This window comes from Vicugna pacos, chromosome 10, assembly GCF_048564905.1.
Source record: "Vicugna pacos chromosome 10, VicPac4, whole genome shotgun sequence".
Lineage (NCBI taxonomy): Eukaryota > Metazoa > Chordata > Mammalia > Artiodactyla > Camelidae > Vicugna > Vicugna pacos.
The window spans coordinates 70,673,223-70,693,312 of record NC_132996.1 but is presented as its reverse complement, the minus strand read 5'-3'; the positions used below and the strand labels follow the sequence as shown (position 1 = coordinate 70,693,312).

Below are 20,090 nucleotides of genomic sequence, written 5' to 3'. Positions count from 1 at the left end.
ACATTCTGCAGAGAAGCAGCTACGTAGTTCCCAGAGCTGTGCTCAATGGACGTCAGGTGTCACATGACCCCCATCCACCACAGGTTGCTAGATTCCCCTAGGAGAGAATGAGTTTCCCTGTATTCTGGATCATCTCAGCAAGATATCTCCACTGTTGTCCAAAACCCATTTTCCAGCAACACCCTAGACTGGGGGTTTGCAAGCATTTTCTGTAAAGGACCAGGCAGTAAATATTTTAAGTTTTGTGAGCCATACAGTCTCTGCTCCAACTATTCGACTCTGCCCTCGCAATGCAAAAGTAGCCAGATAATATCTAACAAAGAGGCGTAACTGCATTCCAATAAAACTTCATTACAAAAGCAGATAGAGGGACAGCAGACACCTCCTATGAGCTCCTTGAGAAGGAGAGCTATGTCTTATCTTTGTAATTTCAGCCCAAGCAGCAAAAACTGTCCTGATTTTACCAAAGAGGAAATAAAAACACAGGATCACATAAAGTGATTTTGGGGAGGGCAAGCACAGAATTAAAACTGGCCGTTTGAGGGGAGGCTATAGCTCAGTGATAGAACGCGTGCTTAGCATGTGCGAGGTCCTGGGTTCAATTCCCAGTACCTCCATTAAAAAAAAAAAACTAAACCTAATTATGTCCCCCCAAAACAAAACAAGTTTAAAAAATTGGCTTTTGGGGTGTATTTTCACTTGCGAATTGAACACAGATACTGCACTTCTCATGCTAGACCTGAGCTAGTTGGGGAAGTTAAAGCAAACACAAAAGGATCTTGTCTTCACAAACCCTTCCAATCTGCCTGTCTCAGCAAATCTGTCTTTGCACGGTAAGTTTTACACAACGTGAAACCACGAGATTGAACTGGATGGTGACATTCAGGTGCTCCCAGAGCTCAGAGCTAGCGAGCTGATCCTGTCTTTGCCCACCCTCAGTTTTCTGTGTCTGGTTTAGTTTCCTAGCCCAGGGCCCCAAGTCAGGTTATAAAACTGAAACTAAAGCCTTCTGGCTTATTCCCATGGAGATCGTCTTTCACATACAGGCTTTGGTTTGGACTTGGGGGGACTTCAGGGCTTACACAGATTAGGATACAGTCACAAAACCAGTAACTTACAAAGTCTATTTCTAACGAAGGTCAAGTCCCACACGCTTTCCTCTGCACTCCGTTTTGCCCCACTGTATAATTACAAAACGTTTTATGAATCTCAGTTTCAGTGTCTGTAAGACGGGGGCGAAGCGCCTCGCAGTACTACTGCAGTGAAACTACAGGTAAATCACTGAACCAAGCACAGGGCTTGGCCCGTAGTAAGCGCTCAAAACACGCTGGCTGCCACCCTGACTATTGCTTCCTCCCAGGATCCCCCAGGTCCGGCCCCCAGGGGCTCGGTAAAGTCTGAGGGAGAAGGGCGAGTAGGTGGCAGAGTCGGGGTAGGTCTCAGCTCACCCTGCCCCAGCCGCGGAACCTGGGTCGCTACAGGCGGTGCACACAGCCCGACAGTCGAACCACAGGAACCACCACTTCCGCCAGACACAAGTCCGAAATAGCCGCTTCCGGCCGCGCGCGAGACACAGCCGGAGCCCCCCGCGGTGGGCGGGCCCCGGCTGTAGCCACGCCCCCACTTCCGGCTCTCTCCCCACAGCGCCCGGCGTTGCCGGGCCGCTCCCAGCTCCGGCCGAGGCTGCCCCGCCCTCCGGGGCCCCGCCCCGTGACGTCATCTCCGGGGCGGCCCGGGCGGGGCCCGAGCTGGGGCGGCTGCCCTGAGCAGTCCCGGCTGGCATCCGCGCGCCTCCACTGCCCGCCACGTCCCCACGCCGGACCGCGGGCGCGCCCGAGGGCCACTGGCCCGCCGCCGGCCTGCCGCGCCCGGGTAAGGGGCCCGAACTACGGTCCGGGGAGCTGTTGTCACGGCTGCCTGAACTGGCTTGGGGCTGAGAGAGGGAAGTGGGGGACAGGAGGAGGGGTGCATGGGGGCGCGAGAGGCAGAGGAAGGTCCATGGGGGCACGAGGGGTGGAGGAGGGTTCATGGGGGCGCGAGAGGCAGAGGAAGGGGCAAGAGGAAAGATGAATGGGGACACAAGTGCAAGATGATGAGAATTGGAGGTGAGAGATAGGAGAGGAAGGAGTCAACTGGGGACCGAGACTTGGAAGGAGCATGATTGGGAGCCCAAGAGGCAGAAGGCAGGAGGAGGGCTTAAGAGGATCCTAAACCAGAGAAGAAGAGGCCCAGGTTGGTCCAGTTTGGGAGCGGAGGAGGGGAAAGTTGGGACACTCCCGTCTGGCTGGGGAGCTAAAAGGTCTTGCCGGGCCAAGGCTGGGCCCCAGGAAGTGTTACCCTCAAAGAAAGAGTTAGCCCTTTAGGCGGCCCAGGCCTCCCCCAGGCCCTCTCTCCCTGGGAGGGGGTTGTGCATTTCCACCTACCTGCCTACCTCCCCCATGTGAGTCTAGGTGGCTACTTAGTGTGTGCCATGAGGTGTTAGGCTAATATGAGGAGTCAGCACCCACACAGTGCCACGACATAAATATCTACTTAGAAATCTGCTTTTAATCACTTTTTTTTCTCCCTGAAAGAAGCGTCTCTAAAATCTCAACACAGATTTCCTGCTTATACGGCAGACTTGCTAATGGACAGAGGTATCACATTTACCCACATTGCCAGTAAGACCTAGCCTTTTAACCTGGTACAAAAACTTCCAGAAACCTGAAAGCAAGCAATTTAATTAAGATGCTATCTAGTGCTCCAGGTTCCCACCTGCCACAAAGACACATCCTTTGGACCACAGGACAATGTCTATATACACGGAACCACAAGCATGTGTTCCTTGGGTTCTGATATCAAAGTTCAGCCAGGTGACGTGTCAGAACAAGTATCTGTGGTTTGCCCTGTATTTGTTTCCGCAGTCCCTACTCCTTGGTATGTATAGTTCCTCCAGCTTGGGGTAAGGACTTACTGAGCACGTTGCTGCTGATCAATAAATGTTGCTAGTGTGATGAAATGTTGGGGCTAACCCTTGTGTTGGACCCAGGAACCTGTGTAATCCAGGAAAAAATAAGCAATTTGGAGTCTGATTTCATGTAACTTGCATACAGCACCCTGCATGTAACAATCAGTTTCATAAAAGAGTTAACAATCAAGCCAATGTTGGGGACACAAGAAATTGGAGACAGGGGTTGTTAAAAGGCATCACAAAGTCAAGGACCAGAAAAGGACCATGAAATTGGTGCCCAGAGTTACAATATGAGGGTGCCTTTCTAATAGAGTGTTGCCTGACTCATGGGGGTGCTGCCCCTTCCCTGGAGAACTTTTGGGGAGCTGACCCCTGACAAAGGGGAACTCCCAGCAGCAGTCTAACCTCCTGTTTTTCCATCTTCCCTCCCACTTGCTACTAACTTAATCCTTCTTGCTTATACCCTTTTGCCCCAAGGGTCCCTTTACTTTTCACCGACTATAGTCTGAGACTTTGATTTGCCCAGTCTCCCTGCACCAGATGAGAATAACTGGCCAGACCCTCATTTTAGGCTCATGAAAGTGTTTGCAAGGGAAACTATTACTCTAAGCCTTGTTAATGGTCTGTCCATTGTGAGCCAACTTAGAAAGATTAGCACAGGTCTCCACATGGATTCTTGACATATAGAAAATGCTGTTGGAAAGTGGAGGCAGGACCATACCAGAGTGATGATGTCACAGCGCAAGGGCCTGTTCTTGACTCTACACAGTGGCCAATTCCTGGTTCTATAGGAGTGATCACCGGCCGCACTGGCTGAGTGAATAAGTAATCATGGAATCCAGCAGACATCTCCTGAGATAGCTCTAGAGAGATGTTCCATGTGCACACTCATCTCATGTATGTAACTATGTGATTGTACACATACATGGCAGAGTGCATGCATGTGCAGCTGTGTGCATGCGTGTGTGCCTGTGCATGTATGTGTGTGTGGCTGTGTGTGCATGTGGGTGTCTGTGATAGGGAGTAGGCTGGTGGTGGTCCTCAGGCATCACCACCTGCTAATATCTGCCACTCTAGGAGGTGATGGGTTTCTTTAATCTTCTCCTGGGTTTACATTAGATATTCATCAATGAGAGAGTCATCTGTGCTGGTTAATATCTTTATATTACAACTGTATTCCTGAACTCCTCCAAAGTTTGCTTGGCTCCTAGAAAAATACATCTCCTGATATGTCAATCATGCAGCTTCTCTAAATTATTCATCCCTACGTGTAAAACTATCAAGTGAGATGCCTCTGTGCCTTTCTTCCTGCTAGTTCACAGTACTTAAACATCAGACATTGTTTTCTTTCATTGGAACCTTTGAGAAGCGTTTTCCAAAAGTGATACATGCTTGTTAAAAAAAAAAATGATACGAGGTAGAAAATGGAAATCATCAGTCAGTTCCTTCTCCTGGGATTACCATTATTCACGTTCTGATGTAAATCTTTCCAAACCTGTCGACGAATGTTTATAAATAAAACTAGGATCGTGGTGTGGATGCTGTTCTATGACCTAGTTTTTTCACTTAATGATGCATGCTGCACCTCTTCCCATGTCAATATGTGAACGTTGGTATATTTTTCAACAGCTGCCATAGCATTTTACATATGGATGAGACCATATTTTATGTAACCATTCCAACTTTCTACTGTTATGATGGTGATGAACCATTGTAGGTCTGCATCTTTGGGCATCCATCCAATTGGTTCCTTAGAAGAAATCCCAGCAGTAGAAAATGGGACATCAGAAGTCTTGACATTGAAAATCTTGATACACATTGTCATTTTCCCAGTATTATGATCTGGTGAATGCTGTCATTTCGTGCCTCCTCCTCACTGGATTTCCACCCCTCCACTGCTTTTCCTCAAGAGTGTTTACTCTTTTTCAAACCCTAGATGCATCTGTTAGCAGAGTGGAGCATCTGCCTGCGTCCCGTATGTGCCACAAAGCGTGCCATGGCCAGGGAGTGCCCCTCAAAGCTGCCCTCGCCTCCTGCAAAGCCATACCTCGCCCGGCAAGCACACGGTGCCAAGCCCACAGCTCTCCAAGGAAGATGGCCCAGCCTGGGGGTGCACCCTGAGCACCTGCCTCTGGTGAGTGTCCAAGGCCCTGCGGGCAAAGCCTCCTGCCCAGTGACAGGACAGTGAGCCTGGAGAGGGCCCAGAGGGGGCTTTGCATGGTCAGGGTGACAAAGGAAAGACAGTGGACATCAAAGGGCTGAGCCTTCCAGGGACCAGGAGAGCCTGGTCTGTGGCATTTCACTGTCAGAGGTTCTGCCTTCTCTGGTGGACTGGTGGCGGGGGGGAACCGTGTGGTCCTCCAGGCCCTCTTCTGTTTCTGTGAGGTTCTCTCTGGGCCTCTTGTCGTGACACTGTGAGAGCCCTTGCTGCACAGGCTGGGGTGCTGCATCTCACGGATGCAGGGGGTGGAGGGGGTGCCTCATAGCAGAAGGCGCCCCAGGGGGAGACTGACGAGAAGGTGTCCCAGGACTGGGAATGAGACGGTCTGTGTCTGCCCCAGGGAGAGGAAGAAGGAAACCCATTTGGTGCCTTGAATCAGTTCCTCCTGCCTTAGCTGGAGCATCAGCTCCGAGGTTCGCTAAAGCCCAGAGGAGGGGCTGACAGACTACGGCCTGTGGACCAAGTCCCGCCTGCTGCCCATCTCTGTAAATAAAGTTTTATCGGGACAGCCACACCCATCATGTGCCTGTGGTCCGGAGCTGTTTGTGCAGACTTGAGTAGCTGGGGCAGAGACCATCTGGCTCACAAACTCTAAAATATCTGCTATCTAGCTCTTTACAGAACAAAGTTTGCTGACCCTGCCCTAGGGGTTTTAGTGAGGGGGCAGCGGAAGGCCCTAAGGCCTGGGGTGCATTCAGGAAGCCCCATCCCATCCCCGACCCACTGCAGACCCCGGAACCAGAGCTCAAACTCAGGGAGCACGCTGGGCTCAGTGGTGGTGGCATTTTAAATGCGTTCAGTCAACGTGACTGGCCCGAGAGAGAACATGTAAATCCATGTATTGACTGAGCGCCCAGCTGCATGAGCCTCAGCTGATGTGGGGAGCGCTCGCTCTTGGTGCCAGAACCTCCTGTTTCAGTCCTTCCCTCTCATGAGATTGGTCTGTTTCTTCTCTGCCCACCCCACCCCCACTTGCTTCTGTCAGGACAAAGAATGCCTTTTGCACTCGAGAAAACAGACGCAAATCTGTGGTCTGTAGGGCTAAGGAACCTCTGTAAGCCTGAAAGACACCATGGGCCTTATGGGCAGCGTGGGAGGAAAGGGGAGCTGAGGCTGAACTAGAGTTAGTGACTCTCGGAGAAGGATCAGAGCACTGGGGAGGCTGCCAGCCTCCAGCAGAGCTTGTGCCCAAAGGGGTTTTCCAATCTTGGGGCCACTTTACAGCAGTCCCTGCTGCTCACAGGAGGCCAACAGCCACCCCTAGATGTCCCTTTAGGCTGTGCAGGGGCTTTGGGGTTGCTCCCAGCATGCCTGGAGGTGCTCCTGGTGGGGTGGGGGTGCTGAGGCTGAGCCGGGTGCCAGGCTGGGAGCTACTGGGATTTCACAGGTCCAGCGGAAAGGGGCTGGGAGCATCGGGGAGAGGCCAGTGGGGTCGGATTGTGAAAGCCGCCTCGGCCACGTTAAGGAGCTTTGGAGTCACCCTGGGACAGTGAGGGGTTTAAGCAGTGGAAGCAGGCTCAGCTTTGCAGGTTACAGAGACCTTTCTGGCAGCCGTGGGGTGGCAGATGGAGCAGGACCAGGATGGGAGTGCTTGAAGGTGACCCTCAGGGCTGGGAAGCCAGCAAGCCGGCCCTGGTCAGCGGGAGCCGGCCTGGTGGCAGGGCCGTGGAGGGCAGCGGTTAGTGTCCGTGCCGGGGAAGGAGCCGGTCAGGGCGGTTCATTCAGAGCCACTTGAAGGCTCCCTTCCAAGACGTCCAATGGAACTCAAGAGCTTCTCAACGAGGGCAGGTGGAAACACCGAGGGCCTCGGTGTCTTCAGGAAGGACTGATTCTGGAGGCACCTCGGAAGCCCCATCTTGTCGCCTGCCCTCAAGCTGCCAGTGTGCCTGGGGAGCTTGGTCACGGATCACGAGTGTTTAGGCTGGGTCGTTGTTCAGGGAGGGCCTGGGCCCCACAGGTGGGGCTGAGGACAGGATCAGGGCACACCCAGGACCAGCAGGGCATGAAGTGATGGGACACTTGAGGCCACCTGGCCCCACGGCTCCCCTGTGGCGAGGGCCCCCAGCCTGCCGGCATGTGGGAGACACCCAGGGTCAGTGTGGGGAGACCCCTGTGCACTTGGGAGGCCAGTTTTGGCTGGACCCAGGCCTCATCCTGGTGAGGCTCCGCTGTGGTGGCATCTCTGGAAGTTTCTGCAGTCACACTGTCACTCTCAGAGACAGCAGGGCTTCTGTGATCAGGTCCTCTCAGCTCGCCCTCTGTCTCACTGTGTGACCCCCTTTCTAAGTCTCTCAGCCTCCTGGGGCCTTGTCCCCTCCTGCCTGTGTCACCCCCCAGCTGCCTCCTCACTGGGCCCCTCATGCCGGCCCCCTCGCTGGAACACCTTCATGCACTTGTCACAGTTCTGCCTCGGGCCTGGAGGGGCTCCCATCCCCACCACCAAAATCCAGCTGCCCCTTGGCAGCCCGCCTCTCTCTGATTTAATCCCAGTTCTCTCTGCACTGGCTCCTGGCCCTGCTGCTGTCGTCTGCTGCTCTCTCCTGGCCTCCCCACCCCCTTCCCCACCAGGTAGACCCCATCCATCTGTCAGAATGCAGCCCAGGAACCATCCCTGGAACCCCACCTCCAACCGCCTGTCAGCTGAATTCAGTGCCTCCTCTGGGCCCCTGCAGCACCCTGTCATCTCCCACCCACCTTTGGGGCCTCCTCACAGAGGACCAGCCTCCAGCTTACCCTCAAGGCCTGCCCAGATGCCATCTCCCCCGGCTTCCCAGCACTGAGTCATGCCTCGGCTCAGCGCTTGCACTGGCTGCAGTGACCTCTTTTCTGCGTCTCCCGCTGGATGCAGGCTCCCTGGGGGAGGGAGCTGTGTAGCTTTCATCTTCTCGTCCTAAGCGCACTGCGTGGCACATGAGCAGGCACTCGGGGAGCACTGGATGAGTGGGTGGTGGCTGGGTGCTGGGTGCTGGGTGGATGGGGGTGGATCAGGGATGACGAGGCTGGTGGGCTTAGCGGCACCTCTCCACGTGGTGGCGGGCTCAGTGGCACCTCTCCACGTGGTCAGCCGTCACAGGGTGCAGAGAAGTGCACTGGGCCTGGTTGGGTCCTTCAGGCCCCGGGAGAAGTTAAGGAGGAAGACTTGGCAGATCTCAGTGATTGGAAGGCCGTGACCTCGTGAATGCGGCCAAGTCTTGGCCCTCCCTCTGCTTCTCTTTCAAACTCTGAATTCTGGGGTGGTATAGTGAGACGCGTGGTAAAATTGGGTCAGGCACTGGGCGGATCACAGGACACGTAGCTGAGATGTGTTGGGCTGTTCTTGAGCGCTGGGTCCCGGTGGAAACACTTGGCTTGGTTTGCACCCTGGGCCCTGCGAGAGCTCTCCACATCCGGTACAGTGCTCCAGGCGAGGCCGTGTGTTACTGACCAAACGCCTTCTTGATCACAGATCCCTCGGCCAAGTAGCAGGGAACCGTTAGCAGCCTGAGGACCGGCCGGCTGGGAGCCTCGGGGACTGCCCAGCCCTGCTCCGGGCTCACCTGCAAGATGTGGACAGCCCTCGTGCTCCTTTGGATTTCCTCCTGGCCCTTATCTGAAAGTCAGGTGGTGCCCCCGCAGCCCCGTAAGTAAGAAGGCTGTGTGACTGCTGGAAAGGCCTGCAGGAGCCCTGGCGCTCCCGGGTGCAGAGCTGGGAGGGGTTGTGAGGCCAAGCTCCTCCAGGGCCACCAGGGACTCGGCCTCTGAGCCCCAAGAGGGTACTTGTTTGGCCCTGCCAAGTTTCATTTCTCCCATGAACCTAATCTTCACTGTGGAGCTTGTCCATTCATACGTCAGATATTTAATTGCACTTCTACTCAGTGCCAGGCAGTGTCCATCTCCAGGAATCCTGCTGTGAGTCCCTTCCTAAAGCCAAGAATTCTTGTATGGTGTGAATATCTGGGCAATGATTTATCTGCTTTGTAAACCTGGGTGTGTGTTTGGTGGCTTCTTTTAATGGTGAATCACACCTGTAATGTGAGACTTTGTCTGATGTTTTGGGAATTGGATCAAAGAGTGAAGCTCTTAAGCCTTCAATGGGCTTGGGGTTCAGAAAGGGCAGAGGAGTTTTTAAATCAGAGTGCCAAGTGCCTCTCTGAGGGGCCGCAGACCAGACGTGTGCAGTGAGGAGATGAGAGGGGAGCGTGTTCTCCCATCACCCCCTTTATTCTCGCTGGGCTGAGAAGAACGGCCCCACACAGCTGCCCGGGCCAGCCCCACGGGCCGCAAAGTAAGACGATCTCTGAGTAATCCACCTGCACAGGATGGAAAGTGAGCGTTTCTTTTTCTCCCTTTTCTGACTCTAAGGGCACTCAGTCCCCAACGAGACCCGGAATAATTCAGTGAAAACTTCATCCGAGGAAATGATTACAAGAGTCTTTGATAAAACGACTGAAAGAATGACTTTGGTGACATCGTCTCCCATCACATTGACCAGAGGGACTTGGGTAGGTGACCCCACCTCTGCCGTGGTCACAGCAGGGAGAACACACAGGACAGACACGGCCACTTCAGCAGCAATGAGAAAGACCCCGGACGGAGCCTCCTCCAGGCCGCCCACGCCACCCGCCCCGGCGTCACAGACCCCGACCTCCAGTGACGCCCACAGCACACCCCACACTCGGGCTCCCGGCGGCAGCATGTTGCCAAGCACATCGCCAACTTCCACAACGCCCACACCGACCACGGGTGCTCAAACCACTGCTTCAGCCTTGGCAAGTGCAAGCACGCCTCCGAGCACAGAGAGGCCTGGGCACACACCCGGCCACTCCACAGCCAGCCCTGCACCCCCAAGTCCCCAAGCACTTAATGTGTCCACACAAGGGCCCACTGTCCAGACGCCCACGGCCCAGACTGGGGCTGACCCAGGAGGTAGGCCTGCACCCACCCTCCCAAATGCAACCCCAGAGCCCACCTCCCCTTCCTTGGCTTCTGGGTCCACGACAGCGGGGGCCACCACCAAGGCGCCCAAGCCAGCTGCCAGCACAGTGCCAGCACCTGCATCTCACACCAGCCTGGCCCCCGAGGTAGAGGCCACGACCCCCACGACACGGCCAAGCCCTGCTGGAACCACGCCGGGGCCCAGGGAGCCGGGCACGACTCAGACCCCGGAGCAGGTTGAGCCAGAAACCACACCTGGTACTGCTTCCCTGGGGCTGACCCCCGGGAGCTCAGGGGACTCCAAGGTGTCAGCCACCGATGTGGGCCCGCTCAGCACACAAGGCAGGTACCTGGTGGTCTCCACCGAGCCCCTGGCCCAGTCCTTGGTGAACAAAAGTTTTCTCCTGGCGGTGCTCTTGCTCGGGGTCACACTCTTCATCACGGTCCTGGTTCTCTTCGCCCTGCAAGCCTACGAGAGCTACAGGAAGAAGGACTACACGCAGGTGGACTATCTCATCAACGGCATGTACGCCGACTCGGAGATGTGAGGCCGGGGCCGAGCCCTTCCCCTCCTTCCATTTTGCCTCTGAGACCCAACCAAGTGCTTCCAGATTCTTTTGGTGCAATTTAGGAGACGTGCCAGATGCTTAAACACATTTAATTGCTGTCAGATTAATTCCACGATCCCTAAAGAGTTGCCGCTTTTTTCATATTTATTTTTGTAACGATCGTGTCGACGAGCAGGCAGGGATTCCGCCGTGGAGTGGAGAGGGGGTGTGGGTCCTGACCTGAATTAAAGCAATGACTCTTTCTGCTCAGCCTGTGTCTCCCCATTTGTGTGGGCACAACCCCCATCGCACCCAGGGGTGCCTTTTCGAGATGCATGTCCCAGGGTGTGTTTTCATAAACGTTTACTTTAACAGGAGGTCTGCCACTTCTCTGCCACTCTCCTGGGTTCTGCTCTTAGGCCCAAACCTGCTGGACACTGGGCAGGAGGAGCTCCAGCCTTTGAGGGGCTCTGGCGCCATGTGGAGAAGGGGCCCTTTCCTCTAAGCCTCCTTTTTCTGGACTAGTAGGTGGCTAACGCGGGAGCCTGGTTTGGACACGAGAGAGCGAACACAGCCTGTAAACCACTCACGTGGGCTGCACGGCGTAGCCAGGTCGCCGGGATCTGCCCGGACCAGGCTCATAGGGACCCCGCACACCTCACTTTGTGCACTGGCCTCGTGCGTGCGGTAGGACACTTATCACTAGCACCTTGCCCCAGGTCACCCTGGAACCCGGGGAAGCCCCAAGGCCGAGTGAGCCCAGGGACCCCTCCTCAGCAGGACGATTGCCCCACGTTCCAGGCCTCACATCCCCAGCAGCCCTCAAAGCTGACACCACGTGCTTGTCCTGTGCCAGGCGCTATCTTTGGCGCTTAATGCACATAACTCATTCAGCCCCCCAACCCCCGACCCCAGGAGATCAGTGGTGTGACCCAACTTTAAAAGCGGGGCTGAGACACATAGGAGACTCCCACTGAGGGCCAGTGTCAGGGTTAAACCCAGTTCTGGAGTTCAGCTCTTGCTTTAACCACTGTCTTTTACAACCACCCCGCCTGAGGCTGGGTTCTCAGGCCAGGTCTGCGGCGGCGAACTGTGGGGCCTGGAACAAGTGCGGACTGTTCTGGACTCAGACTCTTCACCTGTGGAATGGGGAGACAGAATCACATGTGTCGTGGCCCTGGGGGGTGCGGTGCCTGGCCTGATTAGGGGAGGGGAGCTGACTCTTACTTCTCAACTGCTCCGAACCCCAAGGAGGAGACCGTTGTTTTCTGGAGTCCCCAGTTTCCCCACTGCAGACGTCCAGGTTCTATTTAAATTCGGCCTCCAAAAAAGGATTTCAAATGGCTTGTAATAAAAAACAAAGTAAACTCCCAAACCGGTCGAAATAACATGAGTCAAGAGTGGAGAAACATACAGAGTAGGGAGCAGAGAACAGTCCTCACCCATCTTCCAGCTCCATTTGGGGTCCCCGGCCCATCTTTTCTCACTGGTCGGCCCAGTGGGCCCAGCAGCCCCCTTTGCCTGCCCGAAAACCTCCACCTGTCTCTGAGTTGTGCTGTGCATCCTGACAGCTGGGCTTCAACCAGCCTGTGCACCTGTGTTTCTCCCTTCCCTTGCGGACCCGTCACACACCTGAGCCCCTCTGTTGTGTGACCACAGGTGCTGGCGCTGACCGTGGCTGGGAAGGTGTCAGTCTCACTGATCTGAGCTCCAGGCCAGCCTGCAGCTCTGTCCTGGAGTCTGAGAAGCCACCTGCTGCCAGGCAGCTCTGCACATCAGGGCAGAGAATTTGGAGGCTTTAAGGAATGCCTTTCCTCTGCCTGCATCACCCCAACGACCTGTCAAAGACGGGCTCCCCAACAGAGGCAGAGCCCAGGCCCACGTGAGCTACAGCACACTGAGTGCCTTGTTCCTTTCCAGGGACATAGGACAAGGGGCAACCCACAGGGCTGGCTTTCATCCTTAGCCTGTGACCAGGGGCCTCTGCCTGGCACCCCTACCTCCAAGGAATGAGGGCAGGGTGTCACAGGGCCTGCCTGTCGCTCTGCGTCAGACAGGACTCCAAGTCCTTTCGTCCCTAGGATTGGTTGTGCCCTCCCTCCCTCCTTGAGGGTCCTGTTCCAACCATCCACTGTAATTTTGTCTCCATTGGGGGCCACAGATTTGTGACATGCAAGGCCAAGCTCAGCATGGGCCCCTGGGAATGTGTTTGGTCCTCGGGGTTCTTCCTAAAACCAAAGGCATCGCTGCTTATCTAAGCCAGAAATTGGTGCATCATCCTTGAGTCCAACTGACCATCCTAACTATTCCTATTAGTGGGCCTCCCCCCAGCGTGGACCCCCTTCCCCGCCACCCTGCCTGGGGTCCTGCCACCAACTGCCCAGCTGTGCTCCACCCTGCAGCCAGGGCCCCTCTGAATTCAAACATGACCACAGCTTTCCCTGCCAACGGCCAGTCCGAGGATAAAGAACAAACTGCTCCTCCCAGTGTTCTAGGCCAGGGCAAACCTTTTAGAGGATCCTGGCTGAGCAGAGCTGGAGGGAAGGAGCCAGTCTCAAGAAACTCGCAGGAGTTGGAGACCACGGAGGGCCCCTCCCAGCAGGCCTGGGCGAGTCTAGGAGGGCGACATGTCTGAGCCCCAGGCCCTCCCGGCCTTGGAGGCCACCAGGCCACAGGGGGCCAGGCGGGTGGGCCCCAGCTCAGCAGGCCCATTCAGCGCCCACTGACTGTCAACCAACTGGGGATTCAGAGATGAAGCTGCCCCCCAACAGCTCACTGGGTGTGGGTGAGAGCAAGAAGCAATGAGGAAGTGAGAGGGTGCACAGGGGAAGAACCTGACCTGCTGGGATGCTCAGGCGAGGCTGCGGCAGAGGGGACTCAGCCTCCTTCTCCAGCGGCAGGGGCTGTGGCAGGTTCAGTGCCCAGAGCGACACCAGCACGCAGGAGGGGCAGGTCCCTGTTGTAAGGAGGAGAGTCTGAGGGGAAAGTGCCAGAGGCCAAGGTGAACAGGGAGCCACATTCTGGGCTTGGCTCCAAAAGAGGCTTTCTTCCCTTCACAGTGAGGAACCCAAGGCACCGGAAGTCCAAGTCATTTGCCCAAGGTCACTGTCCAAGCAAGTTTTTCTCCTGGGGCAGCCCTGCATCCTCAGACTGGCAAAGTCCAAGGGCTCCCCCTGGTGGCCAAGTCTTCCTCCTTCGCCCTGGGTACTGGCCCTGGCCAGAGACATTGGATGCCTTCCTCCCTTCACCAGCCCCCCAACTTTTGCTCCGGGGCGAGGGGACCCCCCCCCAGCCCAGCAACCCTAGCACCGGGACGCCTTTCAGACCACCGCACACCAGAGGAATTCGCCCACTTACTGCGCCTAGACCGGTCTCCTCTACTGTGGGAAGGAATGCTCTCCCTGGAATTATGTCATTTGTGCCTGTAACCGTCCCCCCAACAAAGGGAAGCCAGGAGTTCAGGGAGCAAGCAGTAAACGCCCATATGCGCCCGTGGGCTTCCATCCCGGAACCCCTCCAGCTGGGTTGCCTGGGGCAAGCGTGCTTACACTCAACATTTTTATGCTGACAACTTTGCTTAAAAAAAGGGACCAAGATTTTTCCAGCACAGGGACTGATAATAGCTAATATTTTTTGAGCATTTACTCACTTATCAGTTATCACTTACTCACTTATCAGGTCTAAGTGCCTTGTAACTCTCATCTTATTTAACTGTCCTGCCGCCACCCAACTCATCCCCCTACAGAAGCCAGGCCATGACACGCCCCAGCCTGGATCCCCTCCACTGGCTTCTCACCGTTATTAGGGAAAAAATCCAAACAGGTGAACTGAGAACATACGTGGCCAGTGGGAGGCATTCATGAAAAGTCAGGGAAATGGGGGACCCAGGCAGACAGAGAGCAGAGCCCCAGGACAAGGAACAGAAAGCAGGCAAGGGGAGGTGGAGCGGGAGGGGACCGGTCAGGGTCAGGCCGAGGAGGTAGAGGCCTAGGAAGGTTTCTTAACAGAGGAATAATGTCATCTGAATGGGCTTAAAAATTACTCTGTTGACTGGAGTATTTGGACATGAGGTGATGTGCTGTGTGGGGTGCACGGGGGAGTGGGGGGCAGACACACTACAGTATTGCTGAAAATGGAAGATGGTTGCTGGGTTCATCACCTGTCATTCTCCTCTCTGTGTGTGCCTGGCAGTTTCCATAATAAAAAGTTAGAAGGAGAGAAAGGAAAGGAGAGGTAGAGTTTGATTTAAGTCTCTCAAGCGAAAGATCGCTCTGGTTGGAGAGTGAATTGGGGGCAGTGCACATGGGAGGCTGGGGGGCTGCTCCGCTGCCCCAGGGAGCCAAGACGCGGCTGGACCAGGGTGTGTTCACAGATGGAGAGACAGATGCCCATGAACCTGGGGACATGTTTTGGAAGCTGAGTCAGTGGGACTGCCACTGTTTCCTTACACACACCCCACATGCACAAAGTGGAAGCCAGGGTGACCCCTGAGTTTGTGTCTTGATGACCTGGGATGGCGATGATGTCATTTCCTGACTCTCAGTGCCTTACTCCTTGATTCATTTTATCCTTTCATCCATGACCCTGTGAGACAATGCCCTCCTTATCACCATCCCCCAGATCACAGAGGGGCAACTGAGGCTGGGGGCTTTAGTGAACCTGCCCAGTGTCACACAGCCAGTGGGGGGCAGAGCCCGATTTACCCCCAGGGATGTCACCCTGGTTTCCACGCTCTTGTATGAGGCTCAAGGACACGGGAGGACCGGGGCGGTGGGTGGTGGGCAGGAAATCAGGAGTCCTTCTGTGGATGTGTAAAGGCCGAGATGTCTGTTAGGCGTCAGGAGGATGTGGGATGCCAGTCTGAAGTTCAGAGAGGTCCCCATGGGGGAGGGAAATCAGGAGCCACCAGCGCAGAGATGGTCAGGGGCAGGAGAGGAGACCAGGCTGGCGCGGGAGCCCCCAGCTCTCAGAGGTCTCGCAGGGGAGAGAGAGAAAGCACATCTTCTTCCACCAAAAGAGGCTGAGAAAAGAGGCTGTTTCAAGAGGGAGCAGGGGACAACTGAGTCAGTCAGGAAGGAAAGGGACAGAGGAGGGACCGCTCGTCCCAGGATGTCCCAGGTTGCCTCATGAGGGTGGCCCCAGCCAAGTCCGGTGGCGGAGGGCTGAGGAAGGCAGGCAGGTGAGCACGTGGGCAGTGACCAAGGCAACCATCTCAACAGATTTTTGGGGGGATGAGGTGGAGCCCAGCAGTGGGTGGAGGTGGACGAGGGACCAAGAAGAATTCTTATAAACTAGCATCTCGGGCATGTTGAGCTGTTGATGAGAATGAGCCAGTGGAGAGAGAGAGACTGTTGATGAGGGGAGGAAGGAGGGTTAGCAGGAGCTGAGTCAAAGGGGGCACAGGGGAGGGACTCAGCACACAGACCAGTGCTTCGCTGCCTCCCCACGTGGTGGGAACCCCTATTATGCCCATTTGCAGGTGGGGAGACTGAGGGCACGGGGAGGTTAGGTTCCTTGCCCAAGGCCACACACAGGTAAGGGTTGAGCCAGGCCTTTTGTCCAGTTCACCTGGCTCCAAAGCCCACACCCTCACCACTGGAGTGACCTAAAGCACCAGCTCTGCTGGTGAATCTTTGACTCTTTGTGCCCCAGAGCTCAGCCCAGGGCCTGAACATGGACTAGATGACTGGGGCATCCTTTCTTCTCAGTGAACAAGCTCTCTGTGCCCCGTGAGCAGAGCATGCGGCAGGGGCTTCGTCCCACCTCGCTGACTGCAGACGGAGGTACCCGGTATGCCAGGGCCCCGCGCGAGGGAAGGAGGCCGAGGATGGAGGTGAGCTGAGAGGAGCCGTCAGGGTGGCTCCAGGGGGGCAGGCCCAAGGCACGAGGCCCGGGTCCCTGAACCTGGAAGTGCCTGGCACAGGAAGATCCCGCCCACCTCTGGCCTTCCTCTGGAATCTCTGGGAGACCCCTAGCCTGGCTTCTCTGAGAACCCCTGAGAACAATCCACTTTATCCTATCAGCCCCAGGCAGCACTTTGACTCAGGCAACCTTTGATGGCAAGGAACGGAAACCTCGGGATCTTCTGCAAAGACAGATGAGCCGGAACTCAGGGCAGCTGCGCCCTCACGCCTTTCCTGCTTCCTCCTCACAGCCAAGTCTCTGCAGGGCCCCCGCCTCTCCCAGACTTCGGGTCTGCTTTCTCCGGGGGCTCTGGCTTGTAACCTTGGCACCAGCTGTGGCCTGCGTAAGCTGCAGTGTCCAACTCCCAGGGTCTCCTGGGGTCCAAGCCAGGGAGCTGTCCCCGGTGGGCTGTGGGTGCCGCCCAGCTGTTCAGAAAAGGGTTCAGAGCAGGGAGAGGGTATAGCTCAAGTGGTAGAGTGTGTGCTTAGCATACACAAGGTCCTGGGTTCAATCCCCAGTCCCTCTAAAAATAAATAAGCAAACCTAATTACCTCCCCTGCCAAAAAGAATTTCTTTAATGTAAAAAGAATAAATAAATAAAAACAAAAGAAAGGGGTTTGGACAGACAAGAGAGCCCTTCGTGCCAGGCTAGTCCACATGCCAGGCTCTGGGCTGAGCTCTGGGGCACAAAGAGTCAAAGGATGTGCTTCCTGCCCTCAAGGAGTTGTAGGCTGGAGGGGAATTCAGATGGAGGACAGTGACAGGCAATCTAGGGTAAGGGAGAAGTGGATGCCCCAGGCCCTGCTTCAGAGCCTTTGCAGGGCAATTAACAGAGGTATTAAAACTATAGCTCAGTGATAGAATGCATGCTCAGCATGCACGAGGTCCTGGGTTAAATTCCCCAGAACCTCCACTAAGAAAAAAAAATTTTTTTTAAATGTTAAAAAAACTATAGACGCAGTCACACGTCTCAGTGTCTGCCCTACAGGAGCACACACGAGACACGCATCAGAGCATCTTTCGCAGTGTCCTTTGTAATGGTGGAAACTGCAAATGCTCTAGACAGTCTTTAAAAAGAAGAAGCTAGAGTTATCCGTAACAGAATCAAAAGTTACCCAAGGCCGAGCAAAACAAGGAACAGTCGCCGGTGGTGCAGCACCATTCTGCTGCGTTGTGGGATGGCCTGTTTCTCCAGCACATATCGCTGCGGTTAGAAATCACACAGGTTTGTAATCGCAGTGCCTGCGAGTCAGGAATCTGGGCATGGCTCAGCTGGGCCTTCTGCTTCAGGGTCTCAGGGCTTTAATCAAGTGTCGGCCAGGGGTGCGTGCTCATCAGAGGCTCACCTGGGGAGGGAGCTGCATGCTTGCTGGCAAGTTCAATGTCTAGGCTTCCTCAGGGATGTAATCAATTTTATTTCCTATGAATGGGCCATACTTTCCTGTTTATTTATTTTGTAATTTTAGTTGCGAACTGGACATTATGAAAATTATAATGTAGTAACTCTACACATCTGATTCTCATAACTCCTCAGGGATTGCAGGATTTTGTTTGGTGAGGGCTAGAACAGTCCATTTGTGACTTTTCCAAATATTCTTGCAAAGTGTGTGTTCCTTGTGCATGGTCATGGAAGCTTCTGTTCCATTAAATTGGTGGTTAGCCAGTGACCTGGCAAAGCTTTCCTTCAATGTCTGGCTCCCCAAAAAATAAATAAAAGTTCTGACTCTTTAAATCTCCCCTAGATCCTAGATCCTACCAGGGGAGGCTGCTGCAGCTGAGAAGGCTGGGACCAAGGTAAGCGTCATTACTGGCCCCTCGAAGCACTGCCAGGCCAACCAAAATGAACAACCCTCGATTTCTAGAGAACAAGAACCCTACTACCCAGCCTGCCACCAGCAGCCACTCTAGGAACACGGGCCACTGTCCCCGCAGCTGTGGCAGAGCTGGGGGGCGGGAGGTGGTAGCTGGTTAGCACGTGCTCTTTCCTACCAAAGATCAGTAGCTTTTCTCCTCGTTAGGCATTTTTCCTCTGAGTTGATCCACTGGTCAATCAGTTTCAGTCAGGCTCCAGAGTTCCAGAACGGTTGGTTCCAGTCACTATCTCGTGCTCCATCTTTGCTTCAGTGGAAGGTCAACTCGCGGAGCTTCCTCTTCTGCCATTTTGTGTGACATCACAATTGTACGTTGCATAACAACTTAGATGTGATCACGTGCACCCCTGTCACCTCGGCTGCATTCTGCTGCTTAGAGGAGGCAAGTCACAGGTCCTGCCCATCCTCGGGGTGGGGGGCGGGGAATACACGAGGTTATGAATACAGGGGGCTGGGGCCACAGGGGTCACCTTAGTCTGTCCAGCATACTGCTTACATTATATGTTATTTCTAAATAAAGAAACATACACATATAAGTGAAAGAATAGGGAAAGTTCTGGAAGAAGATGCACCACACTCTTAATAATAGAAGGAGAGGGACAAGAATTATTTGCAGGGGATGGGGAGAAGTAAGGAAGTAAAGTTTTATTTTTTTGGAGAGAAAATGTATTCCAGGATTAACAAAAAATGACTAAAGAATTGTAAGCATCTCCTCCAGAGAGGAGATAAATATTAATATTTGAGCGAAGTCTAGAGTTCTTCAGGAAGAAAGAAACATCTGTGAGCTTAAGGATTTCTGGTGGTTCCCTTTGCCCCCAGCATTTGTAGGGCCCAGCCTGAGAATACAGATGCAAGCACAGAAAACATGCGGCTAAATACTTAGATGTTAGAAATTTCTTCCACTTTACTGTTTTTTTCCCTTCTTGTTACGAACAATTTGGTCCAAAAACTATTAGGAAAGGCAGAAAGTAGAAGGTGTTCCTGTAGGTAGTGGAAGAGCTGTGATGCCCTCCGGAGTGAAGATGCCCGGCCAGGACTAGGGTGAGGCAGGGGAGGCACCACCTTGGGGGACAACTTAGAGAGGGTTCCCCAAAACTAGTCATTAATATAACATTTTAATACATTGTTTTAAAAAGTCAAAATGAATGCAAGATATCTATAATGAGCAAAATAGGAAAACAGTAAACTCAAGATCAATATTAGTGATTTTTTCTTTTGCCTCAAGCTCTATATGGCTCAGCCTGGACTTCACTTATCCTTCAAGAGGGCGTTCGTGTCGGGGTGCAGCCCCGTGCAGGGTGTCAGAGTCTGACTAGGGTCCATGAGGTGCTCGGCATGGGATTTCAGAGCCTGAGTGAGAGGGTGTCCACACAGAGGCATCTGGTGAGGTGTCAGAGTGCTGGCAAGGTACAGAGGACACCCACATGGTAGTGGCCAGAATGGTAAGGAGGGTGCCCGTGAGGGAAGGAAGACCAACACAGATGGCTAGAGCCCAGAGGGATTGAGAAGAGCTTCCAGGTGGCTGTGTACACCCCAGCGTAAGGCGTGAGAGTCTGAGGATGGTCAGGAGGGCGTTTGTGGTGGGGAGCAGCCATGACAGAGTTGGTCACGTTGAAGGGAACTGATCAACTGAGTAAATAGGCTGAGGATGTAGGGGTTTTTCACAGTTGGAGAAGGGAGGT

General features: G+C 54.5%; 1 protein-coding gene and 1 long non-coding RNA gene across 2 annotated transcripts; one reads left to right on the top strand and one right to left on the bottom strand.

The window, feature by feature from the left end:
- Positions 1–1,713: 1,713 nt before the first annotated feature.
- On the top strand, positions 1,714–10,903 carry C10H11orf24 (chromosome 10 C11orf24 homolog). The gene is made up of 4 exons (XM_006210767.4): positions 1,714–1,872; positions 4,887–5,084; positions 8,617–8,790; positions 9,513–10,903. Exons 3-4 carry the CDS (start codon positions 8,715–8,717, stop codon positions 10,631–10,633), a joined length of 1,197 nt encoding a protein of 398 aa, XP_006210829.2. The 5' UTR covers positions 1,714–1,872; positions 4,887–5,084; positions 8,617–8,714; the 3' UTR covers positions 10,634–10,903.
- On the bottom strand, positions 10,891–18,672 carry LOC140698843 (uncharacterized). The gene is made up of 3 exons (XR_012076837.1): positions 18,527–18,672; positions 13,473–13,589; positions 10,891–11,772 (listed from the first exon to the last, which is right to left on the bottom strand). It is a non-coding gene; the product is annotated as an uncharacterized lncRNA (long non-coding RNA).
- Positions 18,673–20,090: the final 1,418 nt, after the last annotated feature.